General features: G+C 48.7%; 1 protein-coding gene across 1 annotated transcript in view; it reads left to right on the top strand.

The window, feature by feature from the left end:
- The window catches only part of COL4A1 (collagen type IV alpha 1 chain), a 170,706-nt gene that overhangs the window by 115,268 nt on the left and 35,356 nt on the right, over positions 1-20,082 (top strand). The window contains exons 22-34 of the mRNA XM_029048048.2: positions 2,098-2,193; positions 2,924-3,007; positions 3,640-3,710; positions 9,220-9,411; positions 9,789-9,957; positions 10,213-10,305; positions 11,881-11,985; positions 13,010-13,107; positions 14,287-14,437; positions 14,547-14,660; positions 15,737-15,904; positions 16,057-16,146; positions 17,583-17,735. Coding sequence (XP_028903881.1) covers positions 2,098-2,193; positions 2,924-3,007; positions 3,640-3,710; positions 9,220-9,411; positions 9,789-9,957; positions 10,213-10,305; positions 11,881-11,985; positions 13,010-13,107; positions 14,287-14,437; positions 14,547-14,660; positions 15,737-15,904; positions 16,057-16,146; positions 17,583-17,735 — 1,584 coding nt within the window. The remainder of the gene's footprint in view (positions 1-2,097; positions 2,194-2,923; positions 3,008-3,639; positions 3,711-9,219; positions 9,412-9,788; positions 9,958-10,212; positions 10,306-11,880; positions 11,986-13,009; positions 13,108-14,286; positions 14,438-14,546; positions 14,661-15,736; positions 15,905-16,056; positions 16,147-17,582; positions 17,736-20,082) is intronic.

The following is a 20,082-nucleotide window of genomic DNA, read 5'->3' as shown; positions in this document are numbered from 1 at the left end:
CCCACTTAGCCTGCCTGTCCCACTCCTTATCAATGTTGGTATTTGTTAAGCACTTACTATGTGCAGAGCACTGTTCTAAGCGCTGGGGTAGACACAGGGGAATCAGGTTGTCCCACGTGAGGCTCACAGTCTTAATCCCCATTTTACAGATGAGGTAACTGAGGCACAGAGAAGTGGAGTGACTTGCCCACAGTCACACAGCTGACAAGTGGCAGAGCCGGGATTCGAACCTATGACCTCTGACTCCAAAGCCCGGGCTCTTGCCACTGAGCCATGAAACCCAGCTCCTGCTACGAAGAGGGGAGTAGGACTCCAACGAAGGGTTTGCCCCATTCTCATGCCCTTTTAAGATGTGTGCCCAGAGTCCAAAAACTGCAACATGTCAATCAGTCGCATTTATTAAGTGCTTACTCTGTGCAGAGCACCGTACTAAATGCTTGGGAGCGTACACTAGAACACTATAACAGACACAATCTCTGCCCACAACGAGCTTACAGTCTAGAGGGGGAGAGCTCCCCAGTGCCCAGGCAGGAAGCAGCATGGCCTAGTGAAAAGAGCACGGGACTGGGAATCAGAAGACCTGGGTTCTAATTCGGGATTTGCTGATTGCTTGCTGTATGACCTTGGGCAAATCACTTAACTTTTCTGTGCCTCAACTTGCTCAAATATAAATTAGGGATTCAATACCTGTTCCCCTTCCTACTTAGACTATAAGCCCCATGTGGGACAGGGACCTGGTCTAACCTGATGAACTTATATCCACCTCAGCACTTAGAACAGAGTTTGACACACTAGTAAGCGTTTAACAAATGCCATAATAATAACAATACTAACTTACTAGACTTTTAGTTCCTTGCTCATTTTGTCACCCTCCTTCAAAAATACAGAAAAATGGCAAGGCTGGGAATTTCTTTAAAATGAAAAAAAAAAAAAGAAGGGGAGTAACAGCAATAGAATCTATTTAGCACCTACTTCTAGTGATACAACAGATGTTGTTTGAATTACAGTAGTTTGATCCTTTTCCCACGAACGATAAAACCTGTTTAGAATTAAACATCAACAAATTGTCAAGCGTCAGTCCATCCCATGGGCAATCTATATGGCTCCAAGACCAGAGGAACTCTGCTGGGAATTAGTTACAAGAGAGATTGAGTGTTAGGGATAAAGAGCAAATGATATTCCAACAAATCTTACACTGTTTTGGTACACTTCTTTTTTATGTTGATGTGCTGTCTTAAGTTTGGAGGAAACGCAGTTGTAAGTCTGACAATAAGCATTCAATAGAAAGCTCTGGGCATACACAAGTAACTGCACGAAGGGGCATCTAGAACGAAGCCACCCCACAACAGCATCACGTTAATTTTCACATACTTTGACCTCATTTTTTATCCTTCTTTTCATTCATTTTTTCCTCTAGACTGTGAGCTCATTAGGGGCAGGGAATGTGTCTGTTATATTGCACTCTCCCAATCAATCAATCAATCAATCAATTATTGTCTCTTATTGTCTGCAGAGCACTGTACTGAGGATTTGTAGAGTAAAACATAAGACACATTCCCTGCCCACAACTAGCTTACAGTCTCACCTAATGCAGTGCTCTGCACACAGTAAGCATGCAATGAATAAGATTGATCAATCGATTCAGTAAATCAATATTTTCACTAAAACCTGCATTGTAATTTATTTTTTTGCCATCTTTTGTGTGTGGTTTTTTTAAATGGTATTTAAGCACTTACTCTGGGCCGATCAATGTACGAAGTGCTGAGGTAGATAGAAACAAATCAGGTTGGACACAGCCCATGTCCCACATCAGGTTCACAGTCTTAATCCTCATTTTACAAAGAAGGTACCTGAGGCACAGAGAAGTGAAGTGACTTGACCGAGGTCATATGCCATATAAATGGCGGAGACTGGATTAGAACCCAGGTCCTTCTAACTGGCTCTATCTGCTAGGCCACATTTTGATCTGAAGCCCATCAGAAAGAGTTTGTGCCACTCACTGTACAATATCCTGAGTGACCCGTGACCCATCAACATCCTGCAGGGAAAGCGGGATCGTGGGAAACAATGTGGATTTTCTCATCTGTCATGTTCTAGCTGGAGATGTGGACTGCATGCCTGGACCACCGGGAGAACCAGGCCTTCCAGGACCTCCAGGACAAATGGGACTCAGTGGGGAGATGGGGCAAAAAGGTATTTTCTTTGACACCTGTGTAGACTTCTCTTTCTCAGAGGAGGCATCTGGAGATTCAGATCCTCAGGGGTGGGGATGCTGAGTCTTTTCTGGGCTGTACTGGATTTGCTCTCCAGGCACATCTCTACATCTTGCTAAGGTAATTCCGTTTAGATTTGATCTTCTGGAAACTTTAAGTGGGAAAATGTTCTTTCTCTGGGCTGGGAATATCAAGACTCGGCTCCTTGAAAGGGAAATTGTAACTGTCTGAAAGAATCGAATCACCCAATCGCCCTGTTTGGGTTGAAAAATCGCCAGTCCTCTTTGGTCGCCAGGGTGGGGAAACTGGTTCTCCTCTGATCTCCAGGCCCTCAAACTGAGCTGATCAATGCGGGTCGGCTCGGGGTAGAGGTGAAAAGAGCTCCGAGGAGGCATTTAGTGATGGGGCTGCCGTTGGAGGGGATGGAGACTGGGAGGTAGCAAACCCTCTTTGGAGAATGCCCTGTTAGGGGTTTTGGTATTCCCTTGCGAGGCATGGCATCCCTGGGGTTAGGCAGCTGGGCATGCGTTTGGATTTGGTGCTGGGCTAAAGCAGGGCCCCGAAGGGGTGGCTTCCTTTTCGTGAGTGATGGGGAAAGGAGAAGGAGCTGGACTCGCTTTCCTTCCACCAACACAGACCACGCATCGATGAGCTTTATTCTCTTTGGCTCACGATCCATTTTTCTGATGCCCGTTCCTTGTATTTCAAAGGTGATAAAGGAGAAGACTGCCTCAGCTGTGATTCTGGAAAAGTCCCTGGACCCCCAGGACCACAGGGACCTAAAGGAGAAAGAGGTAGGAAGCAAATAAAAAGGATTATCCTGAGCAAATCTCCCCACTGTGGGTTCCATCCATCCCAGCGTCGCACCCCAAGATAAGCAGCTCCGGCATGAATCGTGAAGGACTCGAACCTCACTCATCGTACGGGAGACCGGCATGAGAGGCTGAAGCGGGAATCTCAAGCGCTGTAGTTTGAGTGCAGATTGCTCCTGGCAGTGTGGCGCCATTGTGTGTTTTCACCATTTCGTTAGCTCGACAAGTTCCCTCTGCTGAGAGTCATTACCCAGGCTTTGATCAGGCAGGATTCCGGAGAGTTCAGCTCAGTCAGATAAATGATGCCATTTTACCAAACGTGAATGAGGCGCCACTTTAGAAGAGGATCGCCAAGTTGTTCAGAATGAGCGATGGCTCCTCAGGGCCACATGGGCGGTGTCTGTGTTCATGCCATTAGCCTTTTTCAGGTTTTTATCTGCGACAGATTGGCTGGGGTTTACAGCAGACGACACATCACTACCTCTCCCATGACTATTCACGTTGGAGAGAGACCCTCTCACCTGCCTGCCTTGAGGAGATCATTAATGTGTGAGAATGAGGACTGTATATCTTCGTTGGGTGAGACGCCATGTTTTCCTTTCTACTTCCCAAAGGCCTTCCAGGGCAGTCCGGGATCAAAGGAGATCGAGGTCAACCGGGGCGTGATGGAATGATGGGAGTACCTGTAAGTACACAAACTGGGGCCCAAGACGCCTACGATCACCTCTCTCTCAGGCTTCACAGAGCGTGAAGCGGCGTGGCCTACAGGGAAGAGCACGGGCCTGGGAGTCAGAGGACCTGGGTTCTGCGTGGCTCAGTGGAAAGAGCACGGGCTTTGGAGTCAGAGGTCATGGGTTTGAATCCCGGCTCGGCCACTTGTCAGCTGTGTGACTTTGGGCAAGTCACTTCACTTCTCGGTGCCTCAGTTACCTCATCTGTAAAATGGGGATTAAGACTGTGAGCCCCACGTGGGACAACCTGATTCCCCTCTGTCTATCCCAGCGCTTAGAACAGTGCTCTGCACATAGTAAGCGCTTAACAAATACCCACATTATTATTATTACTCCCGGCCCCGCCACTGTTCTGCTTTTGCAAACTTTGGCACTTCACTTCTCTGTGCCTCATTTACCTCATCTGGAAAACGGGGATTAAGTCCGTGAGCTGAATGTGGGACAGGCAGGGACTGTGTTCAGTCTGATTATCTTGTATATTCCCCAGCACTTAGTACAGTACCTGGCTCATAGTAAGCGCTTAGCAAGTACCATCGAAAAAAATACCTCCTTTCTGGGCAGTCTGGGGTCGAGGCAATTGGGTCTTTCAATCGATGGTATTCATCGAGCGGTTACTATGTGTACAGCACTGTACTAAGCACTTGGGAGAGTAGAATACAACAGAATTAGCAGACACATTCTCTGCCTATAATGAATGTACGGTCTTTTGTGTGGCTCAGTGGAAAGAGCCCAGGCGTGGGAGTCAGAGGTCATGGGTTCTGATCCCAGCTCTGCCGTTTACCAGCTGTGTGACTTTCGGCAAGTCACTTAATTTCTCTGGGCCTCAGTTACCTCATCTGTAAAATGGGGATTAAAACTGTGAGCCCCACATGGGACAACCTGATCACCTTGTATCCCCCCCAGGGCTTAAAACAGTGCTTTACACATAGTAAGTGCTTAACAAATACCACCATTATTGTTATCTCATGATGCTAACTTAAAGAGCAAGCCGGCCCATGGCCAGACTTTAGGATTCCAATTATGTGGGGTTTTTTTTGACAGAAATAGAACTTCTGGGGTTCTTTGGTTTGTAATTATATAGTGCTTTTCCACCTAGCAGGAATGCTTATGGAACTATATTATGCATGGGTTGAATAATTTCCTCAAGCAAATGGAAACGTGGAGCAGTGTGCCATCACCTGACATTTCTGAGGAACTGCAATATTCAGTTAGCAGTACGGGCAGGGCCACCCGCGCTATCAGTGGGATCGAGGAAAGACGTTGGAAGCGGAAGTGGGACCCTCGAAGGGAGCCGATGTGCGCTTCCCTCTGAAGTGTTCTCGTGACTCTTTGGCTCTAAAGCTTTTCCCGAGGGATGGGGAGCCAAGTTGGGAGCTACCGTTGTTTACAATGTTCCCAAAATTACCCCAGAAATGAAATGAGTCAGTGAAGCCCCGGCGATCGTGGAGATGAAAGAGAGAAAAACTCGGAAGCAAGGAGAAAAACTGTTTTTAACTTTTGCCACTTTCCTTCCTTTGCTGATGTTCCCAGACGAGCTGGTCTTCTACCTGCTGAAGCAGTGTGGTCTAGTGGAAAAGAGCACGGGCCTGGGAGTCAGAGGACCTGGGTTCTAATTCTAGCTCCACAACTTGTCTGCTGGTTGACTTTGGGCAAGTCATTTCACTCTCTGTGCCTCAGTGACCTCATCTGTAAAATGGGGATTAAGAGCGGGAGCCCCATGTGGGACACGGACTGTGTCCAAATGATCACCTTGTATCTACTCCTGCACTTAATACAGTGCCTGGAATACAGTAAGCACTTAACAAATGCCATAAAAAAACCTGCTAGCTTGAAATCCACTACCCCTCTAATGAAATTCTGAAGGGGAGATGAGAGAGAAAGGAGATACAGTTGAGGTGGGGGTAGAGTTTGTAAACTCCATGAGGACAGGGATTATTTGTGACTCTTTTCTTGTGCTCCCCCAAGCACTTAGTATAGTGTTCTGCACTGAGATGAGATTCAGGAAATCTGGAAATACTAGTGAGTGGAAGAATAAAGGACAGACTAGAAGACCCCTTTATCCCTAGCAAACTTGAAAAGAATATCAGCCTTAAAGTTCATTTTCGTTTATTAATTCCTGCTCTGTTCTCAATTAAAACATACATTTCACTGCCGAGTCCAGTTAAGAGCTGTGTACTGTAAGGAGAAAGGTGATTTAAAATGCTATTTTTGGTTTTGTCACTATCCTTTTTATTCAGAGATGACAGTCCTGGGAGAATATTTGCAGTCGTAGTTGACAAAACCGATATGCAGCCAATTCTCAATCCATCAGTAGTATTTATTGAGCACAAGTTCTGTGCTGAGCACTGTACTGGAACTTGGGAGAGTATAGTAAAGGGAGGAAAGACACAACCCTTGCCTGTAAGAGGCTTACGATCCAATAGGACATAGAGGCAAAAGATAAATTACAAATAGGAATAAGAATAGGCTAGAAAGATGGCTAGGCAGATAAATAGAAGACATCGTATGTGAGAAAATGAGGCAGTGCTGAAAAAGTGCAATTTGGGATAGTTGGGATACTATAACTTGGTGAAAAAGAAACTAATTGTAGAAATCCTCCTGGGGAAAATAGGAATTCGGAAGGGCTCTGAAGATGGGAAGGAGCTGGGCTTCTTAGATTTGATATGGTAGGATGTTTCAGGCAGGAGAAAGGGTCTGAGAAAGGGCAAATTGAGAAAAAGGTATATTGAGAAAGGTATTAGGAAGACCGACAGGAGTTTAGTGGGAAAAGAAAGGGGATAAATTAAGAAGGGAGAGCCATAAATCCAAAGGTCAGGAGTTACTGCTTCATGAGGTGACTTTTGGAGGGATTAAGAAGGACCGACTGGAGTTTAGTGGGGAAAGAGAGGGGATAAATTAAGAGGGGAAGGCCATAAATCCAAAGGTCAGGAGTTTCTGCTTCATGCTGAAAGGAATGGGGGAACCATTGGAGGAATTTAAGAATTGGGGAGTTTGCTGCCAGATCATTTTTCTAAAATGTCCTTCTGCACAGAGTCGAGAATAGGCTGGAGAAGGGGGAGGCTGGAGGCGGGGAGGCCAGTAGCCCCAGCAGGAAGTGATAAGCGCCTGGTTTGTGGTAGTGGTGGTACGGACAAAGAGGAAGGGGTGCCCGGATTGACCGACAGAATCAACGGAAGAGTAGAAAGTGAGCAAGGTGTCAAGGAGAATTCCTTTCAAGGAGAGTTCAAGTACTTTGCCTTTTGCTGTCCTGATATGTTTGCTACCTACACCACCTGCCTCTTGGTATCCTGATCTCAAAAAGTCTTAACTTTGCAGATGGCTGTCTGCCAGGGTGGTCTACATGCTTCAGTGATCGCCCACTTATCTGCTTGTGTGTGCCTGAGTTCGGCACCTGCGGGACATCCTGCCATCATCCATTCTCCTCACGTGTCCTTTCATGCAAATTACGCTGCTGTAAGGCTGGCCTCAGTGCTGATGGCCTGCATTCCAGGAGCTCACTGCTGGTTGAGCTGAGGGGGCTCAGTTCATCTCACTCGATCATTCGGTCAGTTGCATTTATTAAGCGCTTTATTGTACGCAGTGCACTGAGTAATTGGGAGAGTATAACATAGAGTCGGTAGACATGTTCCCTGCCCACGGGGAGCTTACAGTCTCTTGGACTGGAAGAGCCAATTACTGACTCTTTGGCTTCTTCTGTGCTTGCTATCTATGCGCTAGGCAAGCGGCTCATCTCTACTGGTCGGCTATTTGTCTGTAGACCACACGACAGTATTTAATGTTTAACTGAGAATCCGCTGCCTATCGAGATACGCTTGGCTATCAGGAGGGGACAGTGGCCTCAATTTGGGAAGATTCAATTAGACCTAAATACAACACTCTTGTGGCAAAGCCAAATAAAGTTATTAGTTTTGTCACAAATGGTCAACAAGAAAGCAGAACCCCCTTTCTGGGCTTCTGCAATTCCACTGAGAACTTTGAATGATCTAAAGCAGCTTGGTTACTGGACAAGAAACCATCTGTGGGTATATGCACTCGGTGGTGATCTGATTTTCCAGGAATTATAGGATGGGCTGTGACACCCATCTGTCAAGAAAGCAAATTCTATTCTGCGATGGGTCATAATGCTTAATTATGGATCTGGCAGAATTCTAGTACTGGAACGCCTTGTCTCCCAGAGCTTTGGTACATTGGTACATTTTCAGGAGCAAGTAGATTGAGAGAAACTGCCACTGTTCCCAACTCTTACTGACCACTTCCCACATCAGACTGTAGCAGGAAGGCTTTTTTTTCTTTTTCTCTTTTAGTGGTATTGGTTAAGTGCTTAGGCTGGGCCAGGCACTGTAATAATAATGGTGGTATCTGTTAAGCGCTTACTGTGTGCAAAGCACTGTTCTAAGCGCCGGCGGGGGGGATACAAGGTGATCAGGTTGTCCCACGTGGGGCTCACAGTTTTGAATCCCCATTTTACAGATGAGGGAACTGAGGCACAAAGAAGCTAAATGACTGGCCCAAGGTCACACAACAGACAAGTGTCCAACCTGATTAGCTTGTATCTACCCCACAGTTTAGTACAATGCCTGGCAAGTAGCACTTAACAAAATACTATTAAAAAAGAAAGAAAAAAGTGACAAAGGCAGAATTAGAACCCAAGTCCTTCTGACTCCCAGACCCGTGCTCTATCCACTGGGGCTCCTCTGCTTCCCAATAGCACAGCAGTACAAATCCCCCAGAACCTGCAGGGCCTTCTCGAGCTTCCTTCCTGTTGTCCTCTGACGATTAAAAATTTCCACCAAGTTTTTGGAGGTTGAGGTAAAGGGGAAATTTTTTCTTTTTAAACTTCAGTATATTACCAGTTGTGGGAACTGTGTCAGTCTACAGTGCTTCCCAAGGATGCGCAGATACCAGTTTCGCCGCTCGAGTTCAACAATTAAGTGGAAACGTCTTTCTGGGCTTAGTTCAGACATTTGGAAGGGTTTTTTGTTTTTTTTAGTATTTTAAATGGTATCTGTTAAACACTTACTATGTCCAAGCACCGATCTAAGCGCCGGGGTAGATTTGAATATATCAAGTTAGACACAGTCCCTGTCCCGCATGGGGCTTCGCAATCTACGTTGGAGGGAGAGCAGGTATCGGATCCCTACTTGACCAGGGAGGAAACTGAGGTGCGGAGAAGTTAAGTGACTTGCCCCGAGGTCACCCAGCAGGCAAGTGGCCGAGCTGGGAACCCTAGTGATTTCTCTCTTCTCTTTCCTGCCCAAACTATGAATTCCCAATGAAGCCAACTAAGTTCAGTGCCTGTGACAGAAAGAGACTGTGGCGCTAAGTTCTCAATTCCAATGGTGTCAACCCATTACGTGGGCTGGGGAAGTCAAATTCTTGATTGAATAACGTGGAGGGGGGGTGTTGCAGTTGAGTTGTGGGCGGGAGGGGGGAGCCCCTGTAACCCTATGTGACCTTCTACAGGGTCTGCAAGGCAACCCAGGACTGATTGGGCAGCCGGGAGTGAAGGGGGACCCCGGCGATGTTATCTTCGGCCCCGATCTCAAAGGCGATAAGGGAAAGCCAGGAATCCCGGGTCCACCGGGCATGCCAGGAAGGGCAGGACAACCCGGACGAGATGGCCAACCAGGTCCTCCAGGTCCCAAAGGATCCCCGGTATGTGCATTTCTAGTGCCTGGTCTTTGGGGGTGCCCCTAGAGAAGTGGATTTCTGGGACTACGGAACGATCGTGCGGGTGACGGGGACGGAGGTGGTGGGTGATTTCTGGAGAGACTCGAGTGAGCGTGCAGACCCCGGGCTACATTTTTAAGTGAGCGCTGCGGTACCTCGGTTCCGTTCTACCACTTTGTTAAGGGAGGGTCAGAACAGATTGCTTGGTGCGGTAGATCCCTCTGACTCAAAACGGCTGCCTTCCTAAGGACCATAAGGACTGACAGTGCCCGAGTGGAAGAGAATGGCGAGGGCGGACGTCCGTCGGCCAGAGCCCATCAAGGCGCGATCTCTGTGACTTCTGTCTCTTTCGTCCAAACCAGGGCTTAGTCGGAGTGAAAGGAGACCGCGGTTTTCCTGGAGGACCTGGAGTTCCGGGGAGTCGTGGTGACGCAGGTCCCCCGGGCCCTCCCGGCGTCGGGCCCAGCGGCCCAGTCGGTGACAAAGGACATCCTGGATCGCCGGGAAGCCCAGGACCCCCGGGCCTGCCCGGTGAGGAGCCAGAACCCTCGAGGCGTTGGCACGGTCGACGGCATTCTCTCGCCTCTCCTCTCCCCGAGGGTGTGACGTGTCCTCTGGGGAGAGGGGAGCGGGCGGACGAGGGCCGGTCCAGTCCGCGAATGTGGGGCGGTATCTTCTTCTTTATGGACCTAACAGTCTGGGGCTCGTGGCCGGGGACCGGCAGCAAGGTGTGGTTATTGTTAAGGCCTGATGGGGGCCATCATGGCTTTGCGTTTTCATTTTCAGGGCCGAAAGGCAATGACGGACAAGTCATTTCTTTGATGGGACACCCCGGGCCAATGGGACTTCCGGGAACTCCGGGATTTCCGGGACCACAAGGTATCGGACTGACCCAGGACTCTCTGGGGAGGGAAGTCGAGAAGGAGGGTCGGAGAGGGCAGTGAGAAGCTCCAAGTATACCTCCCCTGCCAGCCTTCTCATCCCAGCCAGCCCTCCCCTAAAAGCCTTCAACCCAGGCCCTCTGTCCGTGACCCCTCCCCGTCTCTCAAGCCCCGCGTTCGGTCCGTCACCGAAGCCTGCCGGTTCTTCCTCCAAAACATCTCCAGGATCTGCCAAACTGCCACCGTGCCGGCCCAGGCACCGGTCAGAGCCCTGTTTGACTATTGCATCCATATCTTCACTGGTCTCCCTGCCTCCCGTCTCTCCTCTCCGATCCTCCTTGGGTCTGCTGCCCAGATCGGTTCTCTAATGCACATCTCCCCACTTCTCATAAATCTCAAATGGTTGCCCATCCCTTTCCACATCAAGAAGCTCCCCGATCAGCTTCAGACCCTTGGTAACTCACTTCACTTCCTCCGTTACCTCATCTGTAAAATGGAAATTAAGACTGGGAACGCTCTGTGGGATGAGGACTGTGTCCAATCTGATAATTTCCCCTCAGCTCTTGGTACAGTGTCTGGCGCACAGTAAGAGCTTTACAAGTTCCGTAGAAACCCACAAAAACCAAACTCCTGACCGTTGACTTTACAGCACTCTATAAACTCTCTTCCTCCTGCTTATTCACTCTCTTTTCCCGGGACGCTCTGCTTCAAACTCTGCATTCCGCATAAGCTAACCTACTCCCTGTGCCTCATCTGGTCTCTCTCGCCTCTGACCTCTTGCTCATGCCCTCCCTGCCATCTGGAATTTTAACCCTCCCCATCTTCAGAGCCCTTGGGAAATCACGTTATCCTCCAGGAGGTCTTTCCAATGGATTTCCAATCTTTCCACCTTAACTCAGCCTCTGAGTCCCCGGTGGGAGAGGGACTGTCTGATCTGATGGTCTTGCACAGTGCTTGGCACAGAGGAAGCACTTAGTAAATACCGTCACTATTATTATATTGTCCCCCCTCCCCCCAATGGCCACTTCAGCTCTTCTGGACCCCCCGCTAGATGCTTAAGTACCCCCAACTTCCCATATCATTTACATATATATCAGAGGTACCTGAGAAGCTGCGTGGCCTAGTGGAAGAAGCATGGGCCTGGGAGTCAGAGAACAACCTGGGTTCTAATCTCCGCTCTGCCGCTTGTCTGCTGCGTGACCTTGGGCGAGTCACTTAACTCTTCTGTGCCTCAGCTACCTCCTCTGTAAAATAGGGATTGAGACTGTGAGCCCTATGTGACATAGGGACCGTTCCAACCTAATTATCTCGTATCTACCCTGGTGCTTATTTCAGTGCCTGGCATATAGTAAGCACTTAACAGATACCACTATTATTATTACTCCCTACCTTATTACACAAGAATGGACTCACGCACCCATCTCTTTTTCCTTCTTCCTTTTACATTAATGCCTGCCTCCCCCACCTGGCTGTAAGCAAGGATCAGGGATTATGTCTATCAATTACATTGTCCCTGGTGCTCAGAAAATAGTATCGAGTGCATGTGTGATTCTCTGTGTTCTTTTCTTTAAAGGTGACAAAGGTTTCCCTGGGAACCCAGGAAGGCCGGGCATCCCTGGAGAGAAAGGTTCTCCCGGTCATCCGGGCATCGGGTTCCCTGGGCCTCCTGGACCACAAGGTACAACAAGTCGGGTGTGAGGAAGTGCTTGACCAAGACTCAGGGCCCCGGTTTGGGAAGCGGGTGATCTGGGTTCTGCCGTGCATTAGCCAGGTGATCTTTGGCATGGCTCCCTGCATATTGATTTTCCTCAGCGCTCAAGTGCAGCAGGACCTTGTGGAAAGAGCCCGGGCCTGGGAGTCAGAGGACCTGGCTTCTAATCCCAACTACCCCACTTCTGCTTGCTCGACCTTGGACAAGTCACTTCACTTCTCTGTACCTCAGTTGCCTCATATGGAAAATGGGGATTAAATCTTCCTTCCGCTGCCTTAGATTGTGTGCCCCATAGGGGACAGGGACTGTGTCCAACCTGATTATTTTGCACTCACCCCAGAGCTTGGAACGGTGCTTGACAAATAGTAAGTGCTTAACAAATACCAGTTGAAAAAAAAAGTGGGCGTAATACCACCTCAAATCCTTGTGAGGTGAAGAGGAGTTAATAGTTAGGATGCTCCCCTGTAGGCAGTTTTCCCTTGTATTTCCACACCATGCCTTTTTTGAAAATAAGGACACAATCTGTGGTGCGGGCATTGAGCGCTGCGGTTCCGTACTGAGAAGCAGCGTGGCTTAGCAGACAGAGCACGGGCCCGGGAGTCAGAAGGACGTGGGTTCTAATCCCGGCTCTGCCACCTGTCTGCTGTGGGACCTTGGGCAAGTCACTTCACTTCTCCGGGCCTCAGTTACATCATGTGTAAAATGGGGATTAAGAGTGTGAGCCCCACGTGGTACAGGGACTGTGTCCAGCCTGAATCGTTTGGATCTATCCCAGTGTTTAGAACAGAGCTGGGCACATACTCAGCGCTTAACAAATACCACAATTTTTATTATATTATCATCAGTTCTTCCCACTGGCCCGCTGAGCGGAAGGACGAGTGGAATGCTCCGCTTTCTGCTCTCCTGCCGGAGGTGGAGGAATAGGGAAACTCGAGGCTCAAGGTCACGGAGCAGAAGGGTCGGAATGAGTGACATTTTGTTTCTTCCCCAGGTGCGGTTGGTGTGCCTGGGGAAAGAGGTCAACCTGGAACTCCAGGGTATCCTGGGCTAAAAGGTTACCCTGGAAGCCCAGGAATACCGGGACAAAAGGTAGGGATCCTTCCGTTAATCTTCAATGGGATTTATCGAGCACTTCCTGTGGGCAGAGCGCTGCACTGAGTGCTTGGAAGAGTACAGTACGTCTGAGCTGGGCGAGAGGTCGGTGGTGAGGTAGTGGAGATGGAGGTACACGGAGGAGGTTGGCATTAGAGGAGAGTAGTGTGCTTGCTGGGTTATAGCAGGAGAGTAGCGAGGGGAGGTAGGGAGGGGCAAGGTGATTGAGGACTTTAAAGTCGACGGTAAGGACTTTCCATTTGATGTTGACACTCCCTGAAAGACTCCCAGTGTCTCGCTTCCTCTGGGAAGCGGACAGATCAACAGCAGGAACCTCCGAGAAAGGGCTCCTCCCATCCCAGCCAATCCCAGATCCCATCCCCACCTTCCCACTGCCATAGCTTTTTTTAAATGGTATTCGTTAAGCACTTATTATGTGTGAGGCACTGTACTAAGCACTTAGGTGGATACAAGCTAATCAGGTTGGACACACTCCACGTCCCACATGGGGCTCACAGTCTTAATCCCCATTTTACAAATGAGCTCAGAGAAGTGAAGCAACTTGCCCAGGGTCACACAGCAGACGAGGGGTAAAGCTCGCTTTAGAACCCAGGTCCTCTGACTCCCAAAACCTGGGGTCTTTCCACTAGGCCTCGCTGCTTTTCCCCTGCACATTCATTCATTCAATCAATCAGTCAGTTGTATTAACCATTAACAGTGAGTTGGGCCCAAAGAGAAATCTTTGAAAGCTCTCTGAATAGAGAAGCTGTGTGACCCTGTGGAAAGGGCATAGGTTTGGTAGTCAGAGGACTCAGGTTCTAATCCTGGCAGGGTGATTTGGGGGCAAACCGCTGAACTTTGCCCTGCCTCAGTTTCCTCAAAATGGGAAAAGGGAGACTGAGCATCTGTTCTCCTTCCCTCTTCGACTGGAAGGCCCATGTGGGGCAGGGACCACGCCAGCCCGATTGTCTTTAATTTACCCCATCGCTTAGAACGGTGCGTGGCAAGTAAAAGGGCTTAACAGATGCCACAGTTAGTATTACTACTACCATCACTATTATCTTCATGATTATTACTATTCTCCATGAACTGTATCCAGAGAATAAATGAACTTTTTCACCATATTTTGTTGCTCTCCACTGTATTTTGATGTGACCCGTTCTTGACGACGTCCAGGGTGAACCCGGCATAGGTCTCCCCGGGCACAAGGGACAACCTGGCATGCCCGGAATTCCTGGCATTCCCGGCCAGAAGGGGAACCCCGGCGGACCTGGCATCCCGGGTGCACCGGGACAAATCGGACCGCCTGGTTTGCAAGGAGAACAAGGTATCAGAGAAGGGCAGATCCCTTGCCCCCTCCCAACCTGGCAATGCGGCGCGGTTAGGCCGACTCCACGGATGATCCCTGTTTCAGGAGCTTTAACTTTTCTGTTTAGGCTTCCCAGGCCCGCCTGGATTACAAGGTGTCCAGGGATTGCCAGGAGCCCCAGGAATTGGCCCTCAAGGACCCATGGGCCCTCCGGGAGGGCAGGGACCACCAGGATTGAAAGGTGACTCTACAAGTTCCTCCATTTCTCACCAGGAACATTTCATTCCTTTTTACCTCTCTGTGCCCTCCCCCTGTAAGCTCCTTGTGAGCAGGGATCAAGTTTATTCATTCAATTAATCGTCTTTATTGAGCCCTTACTGTATGCAGAGCACTGTACTGAGTGCTTGGGAGAGACTAAGGCCCACTTTTCCTCTGCTCCCACTCCGTCTGCGTCACCTTGACTCACTCCCTTTGCTCTTCTGCCCTCTCCCCTCCCCACTGCACTTATGTATATATGTATAATTCTATTATTTATATTGATGCCTGTTTACTTACACTGATGTCTGTCTGCCCCCGTCTTGACTGTGAGCCTGCTATGGGCAGGGATTGTCTCTCTTTATTGCTCTATTGTACTTTCCAAGCACTTAGTACAGTGCTCTGCACACAGTAAGTGCTCAATAAATACGATTGAAAGAATGAACGAGAGCACAATATGACATTAAACAGACACATTCCCTGTCCACAACGTTACCAACTCTACTAGATTCTTCTCTCCCAAGCACTCGGTACTGTGCTCTGCACACAGTGGGGCTGTGGGGCTGAGGGTGGGATTAATAAAGTGTACGAATCCAAGTGCAAGGGCGACACAAAAGGGAATAGGGAAAGTGAGGGCTTAGTCGGGGAAGGCTTCTTGGAGGAGATGTGATTTTAATAAGGCTTTGAAGGTGGGGAGAATGGCGGTCTGTCAGATATGAAGAGGGAGGGAGTTCCATAAGGGAGTCTCTTGTCCTAGGAGCAGCGGCTGAAGGGTGATATCATCCAGCCCGTTTTATAGCCCAGTTTTTTTGCTCTCTCTATCACACCCCATGCTTCCTGCTTCCAGCCAGCTGCTGGGACAATTGAGGAGAGAGTTGCCCAGGGTGGTCAAGAGACCCATTGTTCCTAGAAGTGTTATCTGCTCACTTCACCTTCCCTCAGGGAAATACACGCATGCCTTCTGATAAGATACATACTTCTGGAATGCTTTAATGGAAGGGCCGACCACCCAGAGATGATCGCTGGCATATACTAATGGCTGTTTCCTCCTCTCACCGCTAGGCCATCAAGGAATTAAAGGAGAGAAGGGATTCCCCGGTTTTCCAGGCCTGGATATGCCAGGCCCCAAAGGCGACAAGGGAAGCACCGGGGTGCCCGGCCCAACGGGCCACGCGGGCATACCCGGCCCCCCCGGTCCCCAGGGGAACATCGGGATGCCCGGTATCCCAGGTAAGCTCGGGCTGGCACGCTCCCGTGGGAAGTTCTGCCGGCACGCTCAAGGAGACATAACCGTTGTCGCCCCCGGCCGCCTGGGAGCGGTAACGGTCGGCGTGGGGCTCCAGGGCCCGCTCACGGTGCCTTTCCTCTTCCCCTTCCCTCAGGCCTCAAAGGAGAAATGGGGGTCATGGGGACCCCCGGGCAGCCAGGCCCTCCAGGACCGATAGGCACACCAGGATTCCAGGGGCTGAAAGGTACGTGCCGCTGGGAAGGAGATGAACTAGTCTGTGTTCGGTATTTTCTTCCCGATGTCTGTCGGAGGCAGGGGGCTTGGCGCTGAGCTCTGCCATTCGGATGTGAGGCGGTGTCTGGAGAGAGCTAGTGGAATTCTGCCTGCTGGCCACAAAATTGCGACTTCGGAAATGGATTTGGATTGTAAGATGTGTTCAATCTACCTTTCTCTCTTATGTTTGCAGCTGCGATTTAAGCACGTTAAAGATTCTCTTGATCGGAATCCTCGTAGATGTTAGAGGGAATTGGCAATAACCCCAAGGCGGTTTTAGCATTTATAAAAATCGATCTGTCATCGGCCCGATGAGACTCTCCTGCGTCGTGTGTGCAGGGCGGGCCCGGTTCCCTCAGGATCCTGGGAGAATCTCGGGTGGAAGAGGGAGGAGTCGGGCTAAGCCACTTGGGCTGCTCTGAGCCAGGTTTAACTCCATGTGGCGTCTTGCTTGGAGCCAGTCAGAGGCCTTGGGAGCAATAAAAGAGCTTCCATATCTTCCCCTCCCCACCACCATCAACTTTTCTGGCCGGGGATTTCCCAGAATACATTTCCAAACCCACCCATCCTTACTGCGCTTGGCGGAACTTGGGGAAACGCCACTGGGATCAGCAAGTATAGACATTTCAGGATGAGAGCGAGTAAATCAACAACTTGAGAATGGAAGTGAAAAATGTTTAGAGGATCTGTTCTAACTGATCTGTAGGGTCAGAGTCTTCTCCTACGTAACCCGATTTGTGACTGTGCTATGAGTTATTTTATCCTTAGTATGACAGCTCCGGGTCAACCGCTTTATTGTGTCTCCTATTTATAACAACTACTTTACCAGGATTTCCCAAAATATTTGATAAGGTAATGGTCAGGAGATGAACAGTTTTTGTTCTGGGTCATTTTTTTAATGTATCAGAGCCCCTATTGAGGGTCTTGAATTAGGATCCCTTATTAAGATCCTGTATTTGGACCCTGTATTGAGGTTCTGTACTTTTTTTTTTATGGTATTTGTTAAGCACTTACTATTTGCTGGGCACTATTCTAAATGCTGTCTCATGTGGGGCTCACAGTCCTCATCCCCATTTTCCAGATGAGGTAACTGAAGCCCAGAGAAGCGAAGCGACTTGCCCAAGGTTACACAGCAGCAGACATGTGTCAGAGCTGGGATTAGAACCCAGGTCCTTTCTGACTCCCAGACTCGTGTCCTAGCTACTAGGCAAAGCTGCTTCTCTAAGAAAAAACCTGCCCCTCTGAGGATCAAACTCAGGATCCTCTCTATTGAAGTCTGGTACTCGGGCCTACTTTTAGGGTCTTGTATTGGGGTTGAGTTTTGGAAGACTATATAGAGGCCCTGCATAGAGCACTTTTATTAACGTCCTGTATTCTTATCGGCTCTTATGACCACTTTCTCTGCAGGGGATCAAGGTTTCCCAGGGACCACAGGGCCCCGGGGAAATCCGGGCTTCAAAGGTGACAAGGGTGATGCGGGGCTTCCCGGCAAACCAGGCTCAATGGATAAAGTGGACATGGACCACATGAAGGGCCAGAAAGGCGACCAAGGAGAAAAAGGTACTGTTCGCCTTTCATGCTAGGAAATACCATGTTTGGTAATTACGGTATTATGGTCTTATGGTATTTAGTAAGCGCATACTCTTGTGTCTAACACTTTTCTAAGCACTGGGGTAGATGCAAGTCAGTTAGGTTGGACACAGTCCCCATCCACATGGGGCTCATTGTCTAAGGAGAGGGGAGAACAGGAGAACAAAGACTAAGAGAACAATAATAATGATAATAATAACAGTAATAACTGTGGTTTTTGTGAAGCCCTTACCATGTGCCAAGCACTCTTCTAAACACTGGGTACAATGCAAGCTAATCAGGTCAGATACAGTCCCTGTCTCACATAGGATTCACAGTGTAAGTGGGAGGGAAAAGTGAAGTGACTTGCCCAAGGTCACACGGCAAGCATTTGGCAGAGCTGGGACTAAAACCCAGGCCTTCTGACTCCTAGGCCCGCGCTCTTTCCACTAGACCACCTGTTTCACCATTATTCTCTTCCATTCGGATTCTGGAAAAAATGACTAACCACTGCACCCCAGAAGCACTTATGGATTTCCTTTTTGGAGTTATTATTATTATCGTTGTTACTATTTGTATTATTATTATATTTGTAAGTGCTTACTGTTCTTGGCCTTGGGGTAGACTCTGAGATCTGACACAGCCCCTTGTCCCACATGGGGCTCAGAGTTAGTAGAAGGGAGAATAGGCATTTAGTTCCCATTTTATAGATGAGGAAACTGAGGCACAGAGAAGTTAAGCAGCTCATCCAAGGTCACACAGTAGGCAATTCACAGAATCAGGATTAGAACCCCTGATCCTCTGACCCCCAAGGCTACACTGTTCCTTTCTCATTTCCTCAGAGACCTGGTGTTTTCAAAACAAATACTGAATATGGTGGTCTCTGTCCCACTTTTGAAGTGTATCTATGATGAAGAAGTTAAATTATGCCACCGTAAAATTCAGGCCAAGAAATGGCTGTAGAGGAACAGGACTTTATTGGCCGGCATTTTCCGGATTTGCCAGTTTTAGCCAATTCTTCAGATAATTCTTCAATTCTTCACTTATTTTTCCTCGACTACTCAGTATCGTGACATCAGCCTTTTAATAGTGTGACTCTGGAAGCTGCCTGAAACACGTGTAAGACATTATACATCCCGGGAGGTGATGTGCCTTGTCAATATAAAAAGAGGAAGGATCCTGAATGGGCCTAAGTGAGCATCGTTAGGAAAAGTGACTTCTGAGTCAGGTTAAAGTCCACTTTAGTGTTCCATCATCTGCCAGACAGGCACTAGGTCAGTCCTCTCAGACAAGTATCCCCAACTCCCAAGTCCAGTCTTGACCCCAAGTCACCAATGACAAGCAACAAGTTAAAAGCAGTCTTCTCTTGCTCATGGTATATTTCAGGGGTGGCCAGGTCCTGGAAGCTCTAGGTGTTCATTTAAACCCCACCTCCCTTTCAAAGAAGGATTTGTTTAAGGGGTCAGTTCTCGAATTTTTTTATGGTATTTAAGCCCTTACTATGCGGCAGTCACTGCCCTAAGCACTGAGATAGATACAAGGTTGTCAGGTTGGACACAGTCCCTACCCAACAGGGGACTCCCAGTCTTAATCGCCGTTTTACAGATGAGGGAACTGAAGTGACTCGTCAAAGGTCACACGGCAGACAAGTGGTAGAGCCAGGATTGGAACCAAAGTCCTTCTGACTGCCAGGCCCATGCTCTTTCCACTAGGCCACGCTGCTTCTCTATCCTGTGGCCTGTCCCCCACAACACACACAAACGTACACCTTTTTCAGTCTTCCCCCTGCCGAGCCCTTTCCCTGCCTCCCCTTTGCCCAACGAAACAGTAACAAAATGAAATCCACAGAGTGAAAACAGCACAGGCAGAACAAAATCCATTCTTTCTTCATTACACTTCATTTAAGTAAGCTTCTTTATGTAATCATGGAGCAGAGTGAATAAAAGCTTGAAACTGATTGGATGCACTGGATTAATTCAGCTCTCTTAAATCTGATCTGAGAGGGGTTTTTTTGTTGTTGGTTTGGGCTTTTTGGCTTTCTGCTTCCTGTTCTCTTGTGGAGTCAAATAAATAGTAAATCCCGATAGAAAAGCATGGGCTTTCTTCTCCGTCCACTGGGAGCTGGTCAACAAATTAAAACTAGTCAGGCCCACTGATCTTTTAGTCAAAAGGCGGCTCCACTTTCATGGAATTTGGTGGTCAGTCAGGGCTGCGTGCTTAACCAGAAAGTTTTCAGGCTGCTGGTCCTCAGTGCATTCTGTTAGCCCGTCAGCAGAAAGAATGTCACCTTACTTTTAGAAACACAATTCTCTGCATTTGTCTTATTACTGCTCTTGGC

This window comes from Ornithorhynchus anatinus, chromosome 20 (assembly GCF_004115215.2).
Source record: "Ornithorhynchus anatinus isolate Pmale09 chromosome 20, mOrnAna1.pri.v4, whole genome shotgun sequence".
NCBI lineage: Eukaryota > Metazoa > Chordata > Mammalia > Monotremata > Ornithorhynchidae > Ornithorhynchus > Ornithorhynchus anatinus.
Note: the sequence above shows the minus strand (reverse complement) of the source record. Positions and strands in the feature narration are given on the sequence as shown.